This window comes from Zeus faber, assembly GCF_960531495.2.
Source record: "Zeus faber genome assembly, chromosome: 16".
In the NCBI taxonomy this organism is placed as follows: domain Eukaryota; kingdom Metazoa; phylum Chordata; class Actinopteri; order Zeiformes; family Zeidae; genus Zeus; species Zeus faber.
This window is the reverse complement of record NC_137202.1, coordinates 20,736,118-20,759,152: the sequence shown is the minus strand read 5'-3', so window position 1 is coordinate 20,759,152 and position 23,035 is coordinate 20,736,118. Positions and strand designations below refer to the sequence as shown.

Here is a 23,035-nt window from a genome sequence, read left to right as displayed (position 1 = left end):
GGAGTTTAAATGGAAACAGGGCAACCTCCGAGATCAATACAGCATCCGCGAGCAGAGCGCCTCCAGGACAAGGAGAGAATATATCCTTCCTCACGCTTCCCCTCACCCCCCCCCATCCCGCTCTCTCTCTCACTCTCTCGCTCTCTCTCTCGCTCTCTCTCTATCTCGCTCTCTCTCTCTCTCTCTCTCTCACCATCTCCCTTTCTTTTCTTTTTCCTGTCATGCATCATTTCTTCTTCCTACCTCTCTCCCTTTCTCACCCACAACTGTGTACTTTACGCTCGTTTATCCAGGCTTTGGGATTTATTTTCGGGCAGCCACTTACAAAGAAAAGAAAAATAATATACGGTGTGTGTGTATATATATATATATATATAATGTATTTATAGATATAAAGAACAGAAATTTATATCAATATGACAATCTTATCAGCATGTAAAAATGGGGAGAAAAAAAATATATATACAAAATACATATATATATATATATATATATAAAATATATTATATCATAACAAAATATATATTGATATTGTAAAAAAATACAAATAATGAATAAATATATAATAATAATTATATACAGGTACTCCTTACTTAACGACCTACCTGTTTAATGAGCGTTCAGACTTGTGTACAATACCGCTGCGTCTCAGTGTCAAGCATCTCATCTCATCACCCTTTATATACTATATACTTGTATTATTGCTATTCATGCTATTGTAGCTTGAATGTTATTCTCCCTTGTAAGTGGCTTTGGATAAAAGCGTCTGCTAAATGACTAAATGTAAATGTAGATATACACTATATATAATATATACACTATATACACTATATACACTCTATATACTATATACACTATATATACTATATACACTATATGTACTATATACACTATATACACTCTATATACTATATACACTATATATACTATATACACTATATACACTATATACACTATATACACTATATATACTATATATACTATATATGCTATATACACTATATATAGTATATACACAATATAAACTATATATGTATTATATATACCATATACACTATATACATCTCATCTCTTCACCGTTCTCAGTCTCGTTCCCGCAGTCTGTCAGTATTCAATACACTAGCGTTTGCAATCGCCACACTCCCTTACCGTGAAATAACACTATATACACTACATACACTATATACACTATATACACTATATATACTATATACACTATATACACTTACACTTACACTTATACTACTTACCGTGAAATTACACAGGTCCTCGCTTATCGACCAATTCGCTTAACGACCTGGTAGGAGGAATGGACCTCGGTCATTAAGTGACGAGTACCTGTATATTAAATGAGCACAAGATATATATTAATATAAAATCTCAGCAGAATGATGACAAAAGTAATGTAAACTAAAGAGAAAATTGTAAATAAGTTGTTGAGGTTGATGTGTTGGAAGCAGCGTAAGGATCTGAGCCACAAGGAGCACATTGTGATGCTGGACGACTGGGTCAGAGCATCTCCAAAACCACAGGTCTTATGGGTTGTTCCCTGTATGCAGTGGTTAGTACCTACCAGAAGTGGTCCAAGGAAGGACAACCGGTGAACCGGCGACAGGGTCTAGCCCTTCTGGTTCGATCCCACAGAAGAACTATTGTAGCACAAACTAGTGAAAAAGTGAATGGTGCTTTGATAGCAAGGTGTCAGAACACACAGTGCATGGCAGCTTGCTGCGTATGGGAGCGGTCAGAGTGTCCATCTTGACCCCTGTCCACCCCTGAAAGCTCCTACAATGGAGACGTGAGAATCACGACTGGACCATGGAGCAATGGAAGAAGGTGGCCTGGTCTGATAAATTACATTTTTTTCTCCATCATGTGAATGTCGTGGCTGATCAGTGTGTGTGTGTGTGTGTGTGTATATATATATATATAGATATAGATATAGATATATATCTATATAATGTTTATACATATATAGATATGCATCTATATATATAGAGATATATGTAGATAAAAATAGATATATAGAACAAAACAGAAAATCGATATCAATATGGCCGTCTGAGCAACACGTGAAAATGAGGAGGGAATAATATTGTTCTGTGTTATCAGCCTCCAATAACAGAACAATATTATTCCCTCCTGGGTTTCACGTGTTTGCCGTTTCTCCGGGTCCCGCCTCCGCAGCAGCAGCAGCAGCAGCAGCAGCAGCAGCAGCAGCAGCAGCCGCCGCCGCCGGGGGATCCGGTGGAATTCCTCGCCTCGGCGGATAATGTGGAAATGTTGACGACGGCGAATTTTAGCAGCGCAAGCGAGTGATTTAAGGACGACAGCGGGCGACAGATAGAGCGACAGTAATGGCTTTCAGTCTCTTCTGGCTCGTCCCAGCCTCTTTCTCACTTAATCTGTGCAACATCAGAAACGATATGTTCCGGGTGCGTCGGGGGCGGGGGGGGGGGGGGGGACCCAGATTGATTTTTATTTTCGCCGGGTTTACAGTCAGATACAGCTTACACGCGTCGGGACTAGATTCAGGCGTTTTCTTTTCAGCGAGGCCGCTACAGCCCCCAAACTTTCACGCCGATCCCCGAAAGGAGATTTATATTGGACATTCCGCTATCCCCCGATAAAAACGACACTTTTTCGAGTTGCGGCAATAAATCCGGCTCCCCCTCCTCGGTAGGAATCCAGCAGCATCGGGTGATATTTAATCTTAACACCGCAGCCCCTATTCTTCCAGCCGAGGAGCTGCCGAAACTGAAGTTAATGACTTTCATGTGGCGCGCCGCCTTTTTAGCAGACTTCTCTTTTAACCGTTTTTAATGGATCACACAGTTTTTGGATTGTTTTAAACACGGATCCTTTTCTCTAGATAAGGACTCAAAATCTTTGGCGTCGCACAGTGAAAAAAAAAACTCCTTTTCCCATTTCTTGCCATGAAAACATTCTCAATTATAGCACTTTATTTGGAGGTTCCGCAAAAACATTCTAAATTATAACACATTATTTGGAGGTTTTGTGAAAACATTCTTAATTATAACACATTATTTGGAGGTTCCGTGAAAACATTCTAAATTATTACACATTATATGAAGGTTGAGCTTGTTTTGACTGGGTGTTTCATGACTTCAATCGATATATTTAAAGTACTACAACACAGCGGCGTCTAAGGTCTTGGAGTCGTTATTTTATGCACAATAGCTATCTAATCTTTAGTTATTTGACAGTAATTCTGATAAGAGTAAAGAGAGACAGTGCGCTACCTTCACACTGCATGGCTTCTGATTTATTGACCGGATCAGATTTTTTTTGAATGTTTGGCCGTTCACATTACCTGGGCTCAAGCTTGCGGAGGAAATCCTTAAATCCCGACCTGGATGTTAATCGGCCACATATCTTTGCAGAGCAAACGGGTCAAATTATCTGCAAGTCGAGACCCAGACGTTTTTATTGAAAACAATACACTTCCGCTGAAAGACGCGTTTCTTGATATTTCTTGAGTCGAACGTCATTTTTTTTCTGACAATTTATTTTTTTTGTTCCGGACAATTCGGACGGCATTCGAATATTGATCAGCGGTCGGTTCGACAGCCGGGACGGTGACGTCTCACACCTCGCCGTCCCTCCGCTCACCACCACAGGCAGGTGCCTGTCCACCGAGAGTTGCATGAGTACCGGATTCCACCGTTCGAAAATCCGACCCGTGTCCGATTCAGGACCACGAGCGAGAGCGGCCCGGATCGGAATTGAAAAAAGGTCAGATTCCATGTGATTTGGGCTGTTCACACTGTCGTGGAAATCCACTGATCTGAGTCACATATGAGCAAAGAAAATCCAATTCTTTCCTATCGTTCTGAGACGTTCACCGGGCTCTGCTGGTCCTCAATATTACTAACAATATTATTTTCCTTGTAGGTGTTGGTATTGATTGGTGTCAGAAAGAGGTTTGCATTGACCATCGGCGCGCAATTTCAACACTGTTGTCCTAGATTGAATCGGAGAGCCGCGCGGGACGCAGGTAAAAAGTCGATGGATTCGGGGGGCCACGGCGAGATTTTATTGCCGCGTCACGACGCCTTATATATCGAGCCCCGCCTCGACGGCGTGCGGGTCGCATCAGCTGTCCCCGTGAAGCGTTTATGACCCTGACGCCGTTGCGGGTTTATGAGGTCAGGAGCTTTACAACGCCTTCTCGGAATAATCCGCCGGGCCGCAGCTGTCTGATGGGTTGGCTGCACCGCCCGTCCTGCACCAGCCCCCACCCGTCCCCCTTCAAGCAGGTATTTGCACAGCAGCTTGCTCGGCCATTAAAAATCATGTCTGTTAAGCTAAAACTTTTACCGTTACACATTCAATTTGGTGTCCCTCTTAAATAACCATAACTTATGTTGTGTTGGGGGGAGAGCCCCTTGGTGTGATGGCACGTTTCTGCAGGACGGGGGTAATTTGGGGAACACGTGATGGAGAATGGCAGACTGAGAGACATAATTGCCTTGTCTGCATTTTTCCATTTTTATTACAAGGTTAATCTGTAAAAATATATATATTATCAGTAATATAATGATAATAATAATAATAATAATAATAATAATAATAATAATAATAATAATATTATTATATTATATTATATCTGTGGAGGCAGTTGCTCAAGAGGTAGAGCAGGTCGTCGAGCAATCGGAAGATTGCAGGTTTGATCCCCGGCTCCTCCCGGTAGTGTGCTGATGTGTCCTTGAGCAAGAGGCTCAACCACCCAACTGCTCCCCAGGCGTCGCTACATGGCAGCCCACTGCTCCAGGATACATCAGTGACTAGGATGGTGAAATGCAGAGGAAATGCATTTCGTTGCCTCACCACTTGCACTCTGTTCAATGACAATTAGTTGAATCTAATCTATTATTTCAATTATTATTTTGTCATCTTCACTTTGTCATCTTCACTCTGGGAGCTTGGATCATTTTCACCCTGTGTTTCTGGGCTCTCCAGCCGGAGCCTGGACCCGACCAATTAGACGCTTAATGTGAAGATAAGTCCATTCGTTATTTGGAAAGGTCGAGCTTTATAAACCTAAAGGACTTTTAAAGTGCACACACAAACACACAGACACACACGCACACGCACACACACACACACACACACACACACACACACACACACACACACACACACACACACACACACACACACACACACACACACACACACACACACACACACACATCCGTGATTATGAATGCATTGAATAAGTTGCACACTCATGGTCAGACGACTGTGCACAGGCATGACCATATGAGCATGCCAGCCACAACACACGCATGTGCACGAGCACGCGCACACACACACACACACACACACACACACATCCATTTCAGCGCTCAAGTACTTGCACCTGCACACTGACACACACACACACACACACACACACACACACACACACACACACACACACACACACACACACACACACACACACACATACTTTACAGGCTTTTCTACAGTTATTTATGCCCCACGGCTCTTTCTCCAAATTGAATGTAATCAAGTGAAATGCTGTGAAGGTCCCAGAGAAAAAGAGCAGGTCCGACGGTGACCGCTTACAATAAAATCCCCGACATTTGGAAACAAAGCCCCCTCTTCCTCCCAGCTGTAATTGCACTCGACAACTGCAACTGCAATCTGCGGTGAATGCGTGGCGAAAGAAGTGTGTGTGTGTGTGTGTGTGTGTGTGTGTGCGCGTATCGACATATTTTAAGTTGAATCACATTGGCTGAATGGTTTTAATCTCTCTGTGTCGCCGGGGTATAGTAGTAGACCTAATTATTCTAATTGGTGCGAATCCAGCTGCGGTAAACACGCGATGAGCGCTGACCCCCTCCTGGCCCGGTCCCGCCGCACATTTTAATTGGAAGCAGGAAAGTGACATCAAATGGCAGAATTAACCGCCGATGCCAGTTAAGCGGCGCCCATCTGATGTTTTAACCACAAAGCGGCAACCCCCGAAATCGGGTGTTGGCAGACGACGTTTGACTGCGTGGACGTAGTTGTATTTTATATTTTAATGGTTTTCGTGCAGTAAATACGGTTTGTTGATCCGACCCATTTCCAAATACTATGACGTCACGTCAGTGCTTTACAGGGACTTCAAGCCAAAGTTTATCAGGCTTCAAGATCCAATTTGCATGATCTTAAAAAACCAACTAAGCGAAGTGCCTTTTCAACTTTTGATTCGATGAGGATCTTCAAAAGATCTTGTGACGTGGTAAATCAGATTGGCATGGCGTTGTACCGTATCGGATCGTCGGTGCTTTCGCGCTGGATCGTATTATCCAGCATTTTTATTGGATCCACATTTCATTCGAATATCATATTGTACGGCGTTTCCTCCAAGCCTTGTATCAAATAACCAAATTTAGCACCGCGTGAGAACATGATGTCTGTACATTCTCCACCGGGCTCCAGGCCCGGTATCGCCCGCGCGGCATAATGCATGACGTGCGCTATGAATTCATGATTTTGATGGATTATGAGGTTTACAGTAACAAGGTCAGTTGTCGGGCGGTAATCACCGCCCCGCAGGACCCTCCCTCTCCCTCGCGCTTATTTTCCCGGAGCAAGCCATCCCAATTGTTAAGAAGCGCGTCGGTCCAAACGGCGAGCAGCGCCAGCGCGCCACGCACCCCAAACGTGCGGTCAAATTATTTTTCCGACGGGCGTACATCCCCTCGGTGATATGCGGTCATTACCGAAAGCGGCTGGAGGGGGGATAGGAAGCCAAATCTAAAGCCGCCGTCGGTAGAAGGACGGGCGCTCCCGCCGTTTCCTTTCTGCACTTCACAGCGACGTTTTAGGCCCTTACCGTAGCGATGGCCGAATTTCCCCATCACGTATTCAGCGGGGTGGCGCCGAGCCAATTAGTCTGGCCCTCGTTTTGGAGACCCTGCGGAACCCGGACTTTGTCGTAACATTTTGCGCAAAAAAAAAAAAAAAGCCGAAGGCGCGGAGCGCGTGTGATGGCGTCGCTGTCGAGGTTCCATCGGGGAACGGCGCAAACCAAAATGAACCGGGATGCGACGCGAGGTGCATCAACCTTTCCCAATCGCGCGCCGGCAAAGTCCTTTTTCCCCTCCTTGGCCGCGGCCCGCACATCAGAACTAAAACGTCCATGTTCCCTCGTGTCTGCAGGCCAGGAGGAGGAGGAGGAGGAGGAGGAGGAGGAGGAGGAAGAGGAGGAGGAAGAGGAGGAGGAGGAGGAAGAAGACGAGGAGGAGGAGGAGGAGGAGGAGGAGGACGGGAGGAAGGTGCTGGTGCTCAGCTACCCCCAGTACTGCCGCTACCGCTCGGTGCTGGCCCGGCTCCGGGAGCAGCCGTCCTCGCTGCTCGCCGACCACACGGTGCTGGCGCTGGGCGGCATCGCGGCGCTGGGCGGCAACACCCGGATCCTATACTGCCGCGACACCTTTGAGCACCCCGCGCTGCTGCGCTACGACACCATCTGCGACCAGTTTGGTGAGTTGTTTTTTTTGTTTTGTTTGTTTGTTTGTTTGTTTTGGGGTTTGTTGTTTTTTGTTTGTTTGGTTTTTTTCGTATGCCAAAAAGCAAATCGAAGCCCCTGGCCCGGGGGGGCGGTTATGGCGCTGGTTTTGGAAAAGCTGTGCAGAACGTTCCGCGCTGTGTGGTAACCCCCCGACGTGTTTGCCTTCCGCCCTCTCCGAATCACGGTGCACGGTGCTTTACGGGCACGAGGAAGGCCTCGCGGCGTCATTTCTCAGAATGGATTCTGTTTGCTTGGCCGTGGGGCTTGTTTTTTTGGAAGCCGCCCGGTTTATTCGGGCGTCCCCCAACGAAATTATATCGGCACCAGGGGTACTTTAATCCGTCCAAAGTACTCAATTTAACGTGCTCAAGGTCCGCTGATCATTATCGAGGCCATTACATGACAGAGAAAAGGAACCGCCTTGAGAGACGCTCACAGCCCGGCGGCCCTCTCTGGAAATTTCCTTATAACCCATTATATGGATAAACTGTATATATGAATCTCTGTATATATATATATATATATATATATATATATATACATATATATGTATATATATACAGTATATATCTGTATTTCTATGGTGTCGGTAATTGCTCAAAATCATTATTGAAGTCTCCGGGTATTGTCGCCCCTCTTCATTTAACTCATTGGTTTGTGTTCTCAGCCTCCTATCTGTGCGGTTCGATACCCCATCGTCCGAAATGAACCACAGGCGTCTCGGTGGGAAAGCGGAGCGAGCCGATCAATGCTCCTCGAATTTAGTTAATCAAGGTTCTGAAAAAGGGGAGTGTGATAATTGTCGCTATAAAAGCCGCTCTCCGATGCGGTAATTGAATTCCATTCCACCTTGCACGACGCGCGTCACGGCAGAAAACACACACACACACACACACACACACACACACACACACACACACACACACACACACACACACACACACACACACACACACACACACACACACACACACACACACACACACACACATTTTGCAAACACGGAGCCCAGGCGAAACAATGGAGCGACGTGATTCATCTCTCTTTTATATTTCCTCTCTTTTTCTCCGGCTGAATGGGCCTTTTTATGTGGCACCGATTTCATATTCGCAGTAATGGCTGCTCTGGTCAAAAGTCATTGTTTTTCTTTTCCTGTAAATATGCCAGTAAGTAATTGCGGGTTTTTTTTTTTGTTTTTTTTTTTTAAGAGCAGCAGAGGTGAGAGCAAAAGGGAAAACTGTTTTAGGCGTAGGAAAATAAGTTATGAATAGCAACACTAACATCCTGTGGCTGCTATTGCTCATTCACTTGGCGCAATAATGCCATTCCTTTGTGAGCCACGTTTAAGCTAAAGGTTTATTTCGGTGCCCCGGGGAGTTCTAGGTTCTCTGGATTTGGCAACCGCCGTCCTCATGTTTTTTTTCGCCCACCGCTCCGGACGGGTTCCGGAATCGCCGCCGATGGCGTCTCACGTTTCGCGATCCGTCCGAAGGGGGGACGGAGGTCAATGGTTGCCGCTGCTCCGTCCAGGGTTACCTCAGAAAGTGTTCCCCGCCGCGCCCGCGCCCCTCAGAAGAGGGGAGGCCCACGGCCGCACGCCGGAGAGGCTCCGCCGTGCGAGAGCAGCTTATAAATACCACGTATTAAATCCACCTTTTACCGGGCTCCAAACACCGGCGCGAACAGGATGACTAAGGGGGAATAAAGAACAGCTGTAAAACAAAATGGAGTGAGGGACTGACCCGGGAGTAGTTTTTTTGGGGGGGGGTTTATTTATTTATTCGTTTATTTTCCTCTCTCTCTTCTGCTTTCATTCGATGCTAATTCTGACCTTTTTGGATTTTTGGATTCGGCCAATTCCGCCGCCGCCTGGTCCGGGCTAATTCATGGAAGTGTGTCAGGCTACCTCGGGGTGGGGGGTGGGGTGGGGGGGATAGGGGAGGAAATACGCCGTCGGTCGCGGATCTTTCTTTGGCAAGCGTGTTGGTACAGTATTGTGTGAAGCAGCAGCGTCAGAGGAGAGCCCACGGGGACCCACGGTGGTTTTATGGGGCGCATTCCACTTTCAAGGCATTCTTGTTTTAGACACACACACACACATATAGACATATATGTATGTACTGTATGTATATGTGTGTGTGTGTGTGTGTAATATGTCTATGATATTCTTCCGTGATGCAAAGAGCTTCAAAGTTCCATCCAGATGTTTGAGCTTCTATTACTTCATTCAAAGTTCCGTTTGTTTGGGCGATGTGCTTAATCTTGCCCAATTCCTATTCAGACTTCGCGTGAACGTCCTCGGCTTTGTCCTCGCTTTGCCTTCTCTTTCCTTCTTTCTTTCTTTTTCTTTCTTTCTCTCTTTCTTTCTTCCTTTCTTTCCACCCGTATCTCTTGAGTAACACCCAAAATTGCGTCACCGAGCTCTGTCTCAATTTGCGAGATATTGATGTTCATCCTCCCGACGCCGGCCTCGGCCCCTGGCACCGCGTCCGCCGGCGGAATTTTTTATTTATTTATTTTTAATCATCGTCATCATCGTCATCATCACTTCTGCATCTCGGTGAATCATTTGTTCGACGATGGTTTATACCCCCCCGTTTGTTTGTCTGCGGCTTAACAATAAAGAGGAAGCAGAAACGGCAGCGACAGCGCCGCACGTTCCGCAAAGACATTTTGGGCACAAGTCTGTCTGTCAATATTTGCTCACCGTGGGGGGGGGGGGGCGCTCCAGTGGCTCATATCGCTGCAGATCATGGAGCAAGATGTTGCGTCAGAGCGCACGGCGCACAGCCTGGTGTTTATAGTCGTGCGTTGTGAAAACCAACGAAAAAGGGATTATTTGTGTGGGCGAGGTGTGAGCTTTGACCTGACGATGGACTTGTTGTTTTTTCCTCCACATGAATTTGATTTATTTGAGCACATTTTGGAGGAATGGTGTTTAATCTGGTCCCAAATGACATACGTAGATGGATGAGATTTTTTTTTGTTTTTGCTTTCCCCCCCCCCAATATGTTGATTGTTATTTTAACAAGCAAAAACTATCGCAACAACAGCAACAACAACAACAACAACAACAACAACAACAATTACACTTGCACAGGAAATGGAACAGAAAAAAAATTATATATATATATATATAATTTAATAATTAATTAATATTAATCAATAATTAATATATAATATAATAAATACATAAAATAAAAGTAAAAAAAATAATATATATATATATATATATTCCTATATTGTTTACATATTCCTCTCAGAAACCCCTGAGGGGGTGAACTTTGGTATCTCCCTTTGGCGTCCAAAAGAGTTGAAAACATACCAAAGTCGTGTAAGCTTGTTCCTAATAAGAGGAAAATGAGGCTATTTTCCTCTTATTAGGAAGAAGCGTACACAAACCGCTGACCTTCCGTTCCCCCCGCCCCGCCGCCGCTTCGGAAACCCAACACCACTTGTGCGCACATTGCTTAAATCAACAGTATTTTCAATGTTTGCATTTTTGAGGCGATGCACTCGAGAGCCGCGCTCCCTCCTCCTTCCTCCCTCCTTCTCCTTCTCTCGCTCTTCTATCTGCGAGAGTTGTCTCTGCGTTCCTCCACACCTCCCCCCTCCCTCCCTCCCTCCTCCCGCCTCGCCCCGCCCCGCCTCCCTGCTTGGCACGGGAGCCGTATATTTCACATACAACTAAGTGTTTTTTGTTTGAAAGGTCTTTTTTGCTTCGAGTCCCTTTGATGTTTATTGAAAAGGAACATTTTCCGTGGAATCCTTTGGGGATCCTATTCTGTTCTTTTTTTCTTTCTCGGTAATCCTCCAGGGCAGGGGGAGGAGGAGGAGGAGGATGAGGAGAAAAGGGGAAAAGAAGATTTATTGCTTCAATATATTAATGCAGTCCAGATGTACAGATCATAAACAGTACTTTTTATAGTCTATTTTTATCGCGCTTTGTGCTGGCGTCTGGCCGCTCTCATCTATCTGTGTGTGTGTGTGTGTGTGTGTGTGTGTGTGTGTGTGTGTGTGTGTGTGTGTGTGTGTGTGTGTGTGTGTGTGTGTGTGTGTGAGCGTCTGCATACCTGCGGGCGTGTGTGTGTGTGTGTGTGTGTGTGTGTGTGTGTGTGTGTGTGTGCACGCCCGCGCAGTCGGGGTTTGAGCATGAAATTAAACAAGGTTAAGTTTGGCGGGAGGAGGGGGCAGACCATCATTTGGCTTCTGACCGTCATCATGACATCCACCGGAGAGAAATCAGCTCTCGGTCGTTTCGTGAGCCCTCAAAAAGCCCCCATTGGGGGGGGGGAATTATTGCGATTCGGCGCTCGTAATGAACACAAGTGATGTCATCTTTTCCCCCCCAACGCTCAGCTGCTTCCTCTCTCTCTCTCTCCCTCTCTCTCTCTCGCTCTCCCTAGCTCTCCATTTCCTCGTATGTAAAAAGAGATGATCTGAAATAGGCCGCTGCCAATACCGCCACGCTGCCTCGGCCCCTATAATGTAATTGGTAAACGGCCCTCTAAGCTCTCGCTTTCCCATCTGCTCGGCGGAGTTGCGCTTAGCGTCCGTCCATGCATTTTTCATTATCCTTATGTCTCATTACGGAGGAGTCATGGATTTGGAGGGTAAACAGAGAATATGTCGCGTCCAAAACCCCGAAAGCCTTTAATATCCCGGACAGCGGAGCCGGCTTCATCACACGTCGGCCCGGTTCATCCACAATGTCCATAATGTTATCCCATGATGATGGGATGATGATGATGATGATGGTGATGAGAAGATCCGAAGTAAAATGCGTCATTATGTGAGAGCTGAGACGTTAAAGACGGGGTTCTCCGCCGGGTCCCTTGAGGTGCGTGAATTTTCGTCCTGTGTAAGGGCTGCACTACCTTGCAAAAATACTCCCCTCTGTGCTGAAGAGCTCGAAAAGTCGATGGTTGAAAACCTGTGATATTCCATCTGGCTTTTGCTTTTGTTATTCAAATCGTAACGTCATAAAACATTTGCCAGAATCGCATTTACGACAGATGCCAGGGAAATGTAAATTGAATCCAGCATGGTTGGAAATAGACACTTGTAATATTAGATGACAATGAGATTAATGCTAATAATAATAATAACAATAATAATAAATGTATATATATATATATATATATATATATATATATGAATAATTGATATGAGACTGAAATTATATTATATTTTAATCACATTGAAAATTGACTACAGTTGTTTTGTGTGAAGTCCTTGAAAATGAAAAGGAATGAAAAGTAGAACAGTACTTGAAAGCCCTTGAATTTCATCTGGTAATGCCAGAATGAGTCCTGTAAACGCCGCGTGATACTGTATACCAGAGGGCGATATAATGAACCTCGGTTGCATTTCCTCAAGAAAGGATGAGGGATTCATGGGAAGATAGTGTGCTATATCTCAATATAAATTCCCCCGGGTTATCGTGATAATAATAAATTCTCCCCTATCGCCCGGCCCTGGCTGTAGGGCAGGCAGATATGGAACCATTATCTATAGTAATGGTGTTTACGTTTCCTCTCCAGAATAGATGCCAGCCGCTTGACGTATGACTCTCATGGTATGTGAGCGGCCCGGCTCAACAAAGCACAGTCCGTTTTATTCATTGCTCTAATGCACTTTACACGCAGCATTACAGCAGCACTTCATTTTGACTTAAGCGTGTTCCGTCCCTTGGTATCAACAGCATTAGTATGACGAATAAAGGCATTATCCCTCACCCACACAAGCTGCGCCGCCGTTGCACCGCGGCTTATCTATTTTTAGGGGAAAAAAAAAAAACAACGCATCTGGTTTTATATATATATATATATATATATATATATATATATATATATATATATATATATAAGCGGGCAGATTCCCGAGCTGTTATTTACAGAAATAAGTCTCTCCAGAGGAGCGTTTACAGATTTAAGATAATTTAGGAAGGAACACCCCGTGCTCCACCGAAGCACAATGTTAGTCTCCTTAAAAAACACACGACGCTCCGATGCGTCTCCCCCCGGAGATGTAACCTCTTCCCGGGGTTGAAAACGGAAAATAATTTGCCGTCGTAGCGACGATTTTTTTTAAACAGAGGTCACAGGATTATCATTACCATGAAAGAAAAACATGTGCGTTTCCGAATCCCCCCCCCCCCCAAAAAAAAAGCCCCAGATGTTGCCGGGTGTTCTTAGAGGCCCCGAACGGAGGCCGGAGCGTGTTGGAACCTGGGGCCCGGTGCGTCTGACTCATCACGTGTAATTGTAGACCTTGCTCACGAGGCCTTGAAGTCAGTGGAGCTAATGGACGGAGCGGCCGCCCCATCCAGCCCCTCGGTCAGGCCGCCGTTCGCCTCCTGCTGCAGGTCGCGGCTCGTCCCGTGGGTTTCCCAGCCTCACCTAACTATTATCAAGGTGTGTCAGCGCTTTGGTGACGTGGAAATACGCCGGGGCGGGTGGGGTCGTAGGCATTCCATAGAATGAGACGTTCCGGCTTTGAAGGAATTAAGGGGGGGGGGGGGGAAACACGACCAGATCACAGTCGCACCGAAAACCAGCCGGTTTAAACGAGATCAAAGCTTTTATTCTAATTCGCGTACGCCGCTCGCGACGACGTGCTGTCTGTTTACCAAAAACAAACAAAAAAAAAAAGGCGAATTTCCCCAAGACTTTTTACAGCTGTTTATGTATTTATGAAACACTGAAATCGGATCATTAGCCGTATTCTTTAAAGGTTTAGCCGCGTTTTGCAAACAAAACTCCATTTCGCCTCCTTAAAAATGCATGAGCGCACAAACGAGGCGATGACAGAGGCGGAAAATTGCGCGGCGTCCTAATTTTTTGAGAAGAAGCGGCTATTACGTGTAATCTGCGCGGCTTAATGTCGCCTTCATTTATTTATTTATTTATTTATTGTCTGCAAGGTTCTCGGCGGCGGGGCTCATCGGGCGACTCGGTCCCATCGAGCGGAACTGGAGCGTGATTTATTACAATACATATGTTTTATTGATGTGCGGGCTCTGTGTTCATCCTGCCATCCATTCATTTATTTATAGGTCGACGCTGTGATTTAGTATTTCCTTTGAGTAATAAATAGAATCGTCCTCAAAGCTCGTCCGCCGTCTCTCTTTCATCTTTCCCTCTCTCTCTCTGTCTCTCTCTCTCTCTCTCTCTCTCTCTGTATACTTTATATACCTACATGTGCGTATGTGTGCCGGGGAGGGTGGGGTTTTGAGCAGCCACACCCGCCCCCCGTGGGGATCAGGGCGGCTGTACACCTGCTGCCCGTGAGACCAGTCGACGGGCAACAGGTGAGCAGCCGCACTGGTCCTGGGCCCCCGCTACCTAGACCCAGGACAGGTGTGGCTGCTCAAAACACACCATCCCCGCGCCACGGTATGCACGTGCGTATTACACCGTATGTATGTGAATTATCTTTTCGGTGGTAAAAAAGGGGTCTTCTGTTGACATCTTCCCGCGTGCTTAATGCGCCTGTTGAAGCTTAAAAAACTTTCACTTTTGAGCTGATGATGACTTGGGGTTATGTTATGACTCTTGTCGGTGCAGGCGTTCTTCTTTTTTTGAGAGAGCGCAACAACGATAAGATACTCTCACACGTATAAATACAACTTATGTACAATGTGTTTGTGTGTGTGTGTACACTGGATATATAATGCGTGTGCGCTCGTGCGTCCCGGGCTGATGTTATCAAGTTCTCTCGGGGTAATAGGTCATTGCATTCCTCGAGCGGTGTGTCAATCACTGGGTCTGGGCCCGAGATTAATGCCAGCTCCGTGTGGCGTGTGACGTGTGCTAATAAGTCAATCCCATGAGGCGGGCGCGACGACAACCAAGGGAAGAAATACCTAATGGAAATTGTATGTATTTTTCCTCGTAATTACGTATTTTGTGTCAATTATGTATTTTGTGTCTCTATATTTACCCCCGTGAAACACGCTATTGCTGTGCCCCCGTCTCACATCATTTCCTTCTTGCTTTTCAAATCAGTCCACGGCTCACAAAGTGGTAAAGTACATATGGCGGCTTTACGCCACCGCCGAAAACGCACACACACACACACACACACACACACACACACAGGCCATTGAATCCGATAAGAACAATTTCATAATCTGTGGCAATAATAAACTTCTTTTGAGCGGTTTAATTGGCTCTTCCTGGAATGGCTCTGCTTCGCTTCATTAGATCTGATGAAAGAGTAATGTTGCTTCTCCCCGGGGAGAGCACGCACAACGGTGCACAAATAACGAATTAAGAACAATTTTTCCTCTTCTCCTTCTTCTCCATCGCTCCCTCCCCGAATGGCTGCCACAATCAACTTTGAAAAATCCACAGCGCGCGCGCGTACGCCGTTCCTGGCCTCCCGGCTGGCTTTCATGTTTATTTGCTAATCGCGTTGAATTTGCCACGCTTGTTATTTAAAGCAGAAAATAATTCCCCCTCCCCGGAACGCGAGCGCGGGAGCGGGCGGGTGGGGGGTCGCGTCAGCGCCGGGATGCGTCGGCGCTCGGAGAGAAGCCGGCAGCGCCGCCGCCGTAAGCGCTTTTGAGCTACTGTCAGAATTCTGTCTCCCGCGCCCGGGGTCGGCGGAAAGAGTCCCGTCTCGCCGCCGCCGCCACCGCGGCAGCCCGCCGTGCATTTCGACCTGCGGGCCGTCGGGCGCGCGCGCGGGAAGCAGGGAGAGGCCCATGCAAAACACACACGGAAATATGTAAAGATGTAAACTGACAAAGTCGTGGCGGTCGACGCAGCGTCCCCTCGCTCCGGCAGAGGAATATTTATAATGACAGTCTGAATGGAGAGCTTGTATACCGAAATTGTTTGGACTGAGGAATGAGCTCATTACTGGCATACGTGTCGCTCGCTCGCTTGCTCGCTCACTCTCTCTTTCTCTTGCTTAGACACACACTCACACACACACACACACACACACACACACACACACTCATGTTACTACAGCTATGTTGATCGCACTCCATTTGTTAATTGTTTCCTCTGACAACTACATCTTCAACAGAGCCATCTCTTTCCCCCCGGTGGCGCCGGGATCACTGTCACGGCGTTAACATTAACCCCAGTCTCAACCCGGAGCTACAACGCTTCGCACGCGTGCACACACACGCGCACACACACACACACACACACACACACACACACATAAACGCTTCCCGCAACGACAACGCCGCTTGCCTGGAATCTGTTTCCCTTTCGTAAGAGCCCGGAATGAAATTCAAAGGGAACATAAAGGGAATAATAAAACAAAACAGCAAAAAAATAGAAGTGGAAAAAAAAAAAAAAATAAAAGCGCCGGATTAATTTTAATGTCCTGGTAAGCGCACGCACGCACGCACACACACACACACACACTGACTGGGCTGTTGTCTCCATGGCAACAACCAGTCGCAGCGTGCCCGGCCCCAGCACTTCGACACGGCGTCTTGATGATGATTGATAATTACTACCTGACTTGTTGTCCTCGCCTCTGCCTGACATATGGCGAGAGCTGCCCTGCGCCATATATCTGCCAAATTGTTCCCTTTTCTGATAATGGCTTTTTAATGTTGCGTTTTGTCGCGCATCCATCCCCCGCTCCAATCCTTTGTAATTACATTTACCGGCGCTTACACCGTTTTTTTTTTTTACCGAAAGGGACGAGCAATTGATGGGGAAACTGGGAGCGAGGCAGAGAGAGAGAGAGACAGAGAGAGAGAGAGAGACAGAGAGAGGGGTGGAGGGCAGAATTGGAACTGATTTCACACTGAATCAATGCGGCCGCGCGAGTGCGAACGGAGGCGGGGCCTCCCGCCGTCGCCGTCGCGTATTAGAACTTAAGCGCGCGATCATGGCCGACGGAGGTAGCGGATGTCGTTTCTAAACGCCGGGCGGGTCGCCCCCTCCCGCGTCGGCGCGGGGAGGAGCGAGTTGCGTGCGAGGCGTGAGAGCCTCCGATTTTAGAGGCGGTCGGGAGCGATGTGGTCGCGCTCACGGAGGCTACTTGCCCCGGTTGTTGGCGCGGCGTCTCCGCGGCGGATCTCATTAGCTGGGCGTAGGCCTGCGACGGCGTGAATAGTTACTTGACGCCGTATCACGGTTTATTATACCGCCAGGGGGGCTTTTTAATTATTTTGCCACTCAGTGGGCATTTCGATGACGGGATAAAACACATCGAAGATTACACAAATGCACTGGGATAACACTTTGATGAGGAACTATAAATGCAAAACATATATTCAGGTGTGTGAAGCGTCCGTGTCCTCCGTGCCTGTTCGCGTTGAACGATTCGACTGACAAAACTCGGAGTCTTGTGCAGCCCGAGGAATAATTAATAATAATGGGACGAGCACAGAATAACCCCCTCCCCATATGTTTAATGGACTGACCCTCCCAGTGATGAGCGGAGCAACTGAAAAGTTTAGTTTCTCCAGAAGCCTTATAGCATAGGACAAAAGACAGTCAATGATGATGACTAAACAATAATTATTGGATTTGTATTTCATATCCTCGTGTAACTTCCACCAGCAAAAAAATAAAATAAAAAAAGAAATTATATATATATATAGATATATATATATATATATATATATATATATATATATATATATATATATATATATATATATATATATATATATATATATATATATATATATATAGATATATATATATATTTTTTTTTTAAATTTATTATTATTATTTTTTATATATACAGTATATAATTTTCGTCGATGACGGTAATGAGCTCAATACTGGTGACGTGGTATTTCGGTATTGGTACTGCCCTGCCACAGGTTACCAGCACGTTCTGCGGGTTGTGATGAGAATTAATTCAATATTTGTTTATTTAGTTCAAGAAATAATTTTTTTAAATATTAAAGTACACAATGCATACTATATGGGACACTTGGTTGTTTAAGTGTTTTTTTCCATGCAAGAAAATACATTTATTACAGTAACGTGCCCGGTCAAACAGATGGGTGCTACGGTAATGAAAGCCCCTTAGTTGAGCTTATCTTAGCTGAGCTTATCTTGGCTGAGCTTATTTTAGCTGAGCTTATCTTAGCTGAGCGTAATATGGCGAAAAACACAATGACGGTGCAAAAACGACATTACCTCACTACTCTTTGTATTATCATGTTTAAAATGTATATTTATTTTAAAAATATGAAATACTACATTACAGTTACAGGGTTACATTACCGTAACAGCGGTGTTTTGTAGAATTTATAGATAAGAAAAGCACAAAAATAACACTAAAATAATATAATAGTTAAAAATGACGAAGTGGCCAATATAACTACGGTGACCAGGCGCCCTGGTTTATCCAGGGCTGTCCATCGCAATTTCAATAATAATAATAATAATAATAATAATAATAATATTATTATTAATAATAATAATAATAATAATAATAATAATAATAATAATAATAATAATAATAATAATAATAATAATAATATTATACTGGTTTTCAGTGCTTACATAGACGTTTATCCTGTTCTGTCCAACTCATTATGACCTAACCCACTCAAAAAACATAAACAGTGCACCGCCCATCAATTAATGTGTTGTTATCGAGGCTGTTGCGCGACACGCACGGTGCTTCTTTTGTTTCGTTCAATAAGGAAACAAAGTCAAATTTACACGACATCGCTCCCTTATGTAGCCACCCAAGGGAGGGGCAAAAATAATGAAAATATTTCAAAATAAATACATGTTCCTTGTATCTTGTAACTGCTGATGGTCATTGTGACCAGTAATTATAATTCAGGAAGCACTGAATTGATATTCCCGGAATGTCTATGAATTCTGACAGTGATGTTATTGTGTTTTTATATTTGTAGAACTTACTCTGGTGTGTGTCACTTGTCCACAGAAGCGTGTATATTTATGATGTTTAATACACTGCGCTTTCTCTAATCTAATTGTCTTCTGTTAATACTTCAACAACATTTTTCAAACATAATAAAGTAAAATAGTAATAAAATACTACCTGTCTCTTTGTGACTTAGTGTTGTTAAGAGTTTCTATCTTATATTCCTTTAGTTAAAGTCCAATAGCGACTATATCTGTGTGTCACTAGTCTGCAGTGCTATCACGTGATGTGTTTACTCCGTCAACTTGGGCATGCGTGCTGTGCGTGGCGCCATCTTGGTGATGTTTGCGATCGTTGACCACAAACTTCTTCCACAATATTGAGCCGATCCTGATGAACCTTTAACAACGCCACGTTGGAACAGCCCAGAATACAAATCGTATTCATTTTGTTTGTGGATTTGTCGGATCCATGACATCCACGTCAGTTATATCTGCACGTGCCGCCATCTTGGCGAGTGCCCGGTTGTCGACCAATCACTAGACTGCACCGCTATCATGTGACCTGTGCGAGCGTGGTGCGTTTTGCGGCGATGATAACAAAAAATACCGTTTTTTTACTCAATTATTCCATAAAAGATCATCTGTATCAAACTTGGATGACGGCATGTCATAACATGCCTTGTCTGTGAGTGCGGCGGATCCATGACATCCATAGACTACTGACGTCAGTTTTGGTTTTACAATAGCAATAGGCAATTGGTTCCCGCCCTTTTGCAAATAATTGTCCCCCATCTTGATGAAAATGCCTGTGGTGCCTGCATCAGCACATACATGTGCGCGTGCACAAAACGGCGGGTCACTTAAGGGTCCCGCTTTGGGGGTTTAAAGATGTGGTGACTCTAACTTTAATAGTTCAATTAATTATTTCACATTTCGGAACATGTTTTATGGCGGTTTCCAGAGAACGACCCATTCATCCACATTCAAGGTCCCAGACGCTGGAATACATGTGACAAGGGGGGGGGTTGGAAAACAATGGATTCCATTCCTTCGCTTAATATCTGGCTTATGCACATTGATGCATGCAAATGCGAGGGCGCGCCGAGACGCCGGGGCGCCCGCGTCCGCGAATACATTTGCATACATCTTTTAACGGGGGTCTCCGACGAACTGGCCCCGCCGCGCCGAGCGCCGTCTGTTTCGGGCCCTCGGAGTTCAGGAAGGGTAACCTCTCGGCCTTGCGGACGAAGGCCTTGACGAGCGAAGGGTGACTGCGTTTTTTCCCGGCCGAGGGGCGTCGGCGGGCCACAACGCCAAGCCCCGAGCGAGCTCTTTCCTCCTGAAATCATGGAAAAAGGGAAAAACGGTCCCCCCTTTCGCTCGTCACCAAAGCATCATGCATCAATAAAAGCTGACTGTCATTTAAAAAAAAAGGGGGGGGGGGCAAAAGTGTTCTATCTCTAAAATCGTCATCTTTCATCTTTCCGTCATCAAATACGCAGAGAAAAGGGTCATTTTTCGGCCGCCGGTAGAAGAACAAAAGCGATCGCTAAGCACCGGTATTAGGGGTAATCTCTGGGTGCATTAATATTTAAATCTTCTGTTATGCGGCTACGGCCTGTGTTTATTTCCATGATTTTATTTTATTTTTTCCCCTTTTGGCGGCCGCACTGGCCCCGAGTTCCTAGTCGTTTCACGGGTGTATTCGTGTCCCTGCCTCTCTCCATATGGAGGGGTGAACGCTGGGTGAAGGGGACAGAGACGGAGGAAAGGGAGAGAGAGGGGGGGGTAGAGAGGTAGAGAGAGAGAGAGAGAGAGAGAGAGAGAGAGAAAGGGGGGGGAGAGAGAGAGAGAGAGAGAGAAAGGGGGGGAGAGAGAGAGAGAGAGAGAGAGAAAGGGGGGGAGAGAGAGAGTGAGAGAGAGAGAAGGAGAGAGAGAAAGGGGGGGGGGGGAGAGAGAGAGAGAGAAAGGGGGGGGAGAGAGAGAGAGAGAGAGAGAGAAGGGGGGGAGAGAGAGAGTGAGAGAGAGAGAAGGAGAGAGAGAAAGGGGGGGGAGAGAGAGAGAGAGAGAGAGAGAGGGACCAGGAAGCCGTCGAGGGCCTTTCATGATGCACTGCCACCTGTGCGAGCGTCTAATCCTCCCCTTGTACCCGACGCTCCTCTATTAGCCGCGCTCCAAAGTGGTTTCGGCGATGCAGGTGCTCCATGGAAGTTTTGAACATTCTGTCTCTCTCTCTCTCTCTCTCTCTCTCTCTCTCTCTCTCTGCCCCCCCTCTCTCCCCCTCTCCCTCTGTGGCTCTCGTTACTACCGCTTCTCTCGCCTCATTTCCCTTCCTCTACGTCTCTCGTTGTGCCCCCCATCCCGCCGTCACTTCCCCTAACTCTCCCTCTCCCTCGCGCCCTCACCTTCACTCCCCCCTCCGTCCTCCCCCTTTCCCGGTGGGGGCGAGACACGTCGGCGCACTGCTCCGCCGTGTTTCCGTGCGTTAATGGTGAAGAAGGAGCCGGAGCCACATTCCTCATTAAACTGAGAGCGGCTCTCCCTGCCGCGGCCGCTCGGCGGAAATGATCAATAACTTCACCGGTCGTTTAAAAAAATAAATAAATAAATTTAAAAAAGAGAGAAGAAATAATAATACTCTCGAGAAAGCCGATATGAATGCGGCCGTCTCCACGTTAATACGAAATGTGTTTTTTGTTTTTTTTCTTTGCGTTTTTTTTTGCCTTTTGATTTTATTTTACTTTATTTTTTTTTTTTTCGTGTTCTTGCCTCTCCGCGTGATTATTACAAATGAATTAAGCGTGAATCAAGCAGCCCACTGGGGCTCTGATGACTCATAAACCTGTGTATCCCGTCTGTCCACTTGCTCTCCTTTTTTATTTTTTATTTTTTTTTATTTGCATCATGTATGGTTGACTATTAATAAAAGCAAATTAATAAATAAATCCCGATGCGTGTCTGGAATGAGCTGACGGGAGCCGGGCCTCCGGGCACAGGATGCCACAAAGTGAGAATAATGAGCGTGTCAGACGCGTCCCGTATTATACACGCAAATCCTTTATTTTACCCCCCCCCGCCTCACATTTTTAAAAATAGATGCTCTTTGACGGAATAGTGCTGAGGCAGGGAGTGAGATTCGCGGAAAAGGGTTTGAAATCTTTCATCCCGCCCGCCACCCGTGGAAATGTGCTCGTGCCTCCTCTCTTGAAGGCGCCGCCTCCTCGCGTCGGGGATGAATCCGAGTCTTTCCTTGGAGGTCGAACCGAGCCTTCAAAGCTTCTGTATACACTGTGGAATCTGCTTCACCCCCCCCCCCCCCACTCCCCTACATGCCATAATAATTTCTAACCCGTCGTCAGTTTGGCCTGTGTTGACAAGATGGGTTTTGGCGCCCGCTCCTCCTCCTCACGATTTGACCTTTGACCTCGTTACGGTCGGAGCCCAAATGGGGGGGGGGGGATGGGGGCTGACATTTAAATGGGGGAGTCGGAGCTGCTGTTGAGTCACGGTGTCGCAGCGTTGAGTCATCGGCCGTTTAAAACGAGGAGCGTTTCCAGTTTCCCTTATTAAGAAGCGAGCACAGATTTTGCCCGGCAGCTCAAACCGAGGTTTTTTTTTTTTTGCCCAGGGACGGAATCTCCCGCCTCCCCGGGCTGAGGAGGCCTCG

General features: G+C 46.1%; 1 protein-coding gene across 1 annotated transcript in view; it reads left to right on the top strand.

The window, feature by feature from the left end:
• Positions 1 to 23,035, top strand: part of LOC307242088 (AT-rich interactive domain-containing protein 5B-like) — a gene marked incomplete at its 5' end in the record, with an annotated part of 69,367 nt that overhangs the window by 23,124 nt on the left and 23,208 nt on the right. Inside the window, one exon of the mRNA XM_080016423.1 lies at positions 7,255 to 7,503. Coding sequence (XP_079872549.1) covers positions 7,255 to 7,503 — 249 coding nt within the window. The remainder of the gene's footprint in view (positions 1 to 7,254; positions 7,504 to 23,035) is intronic.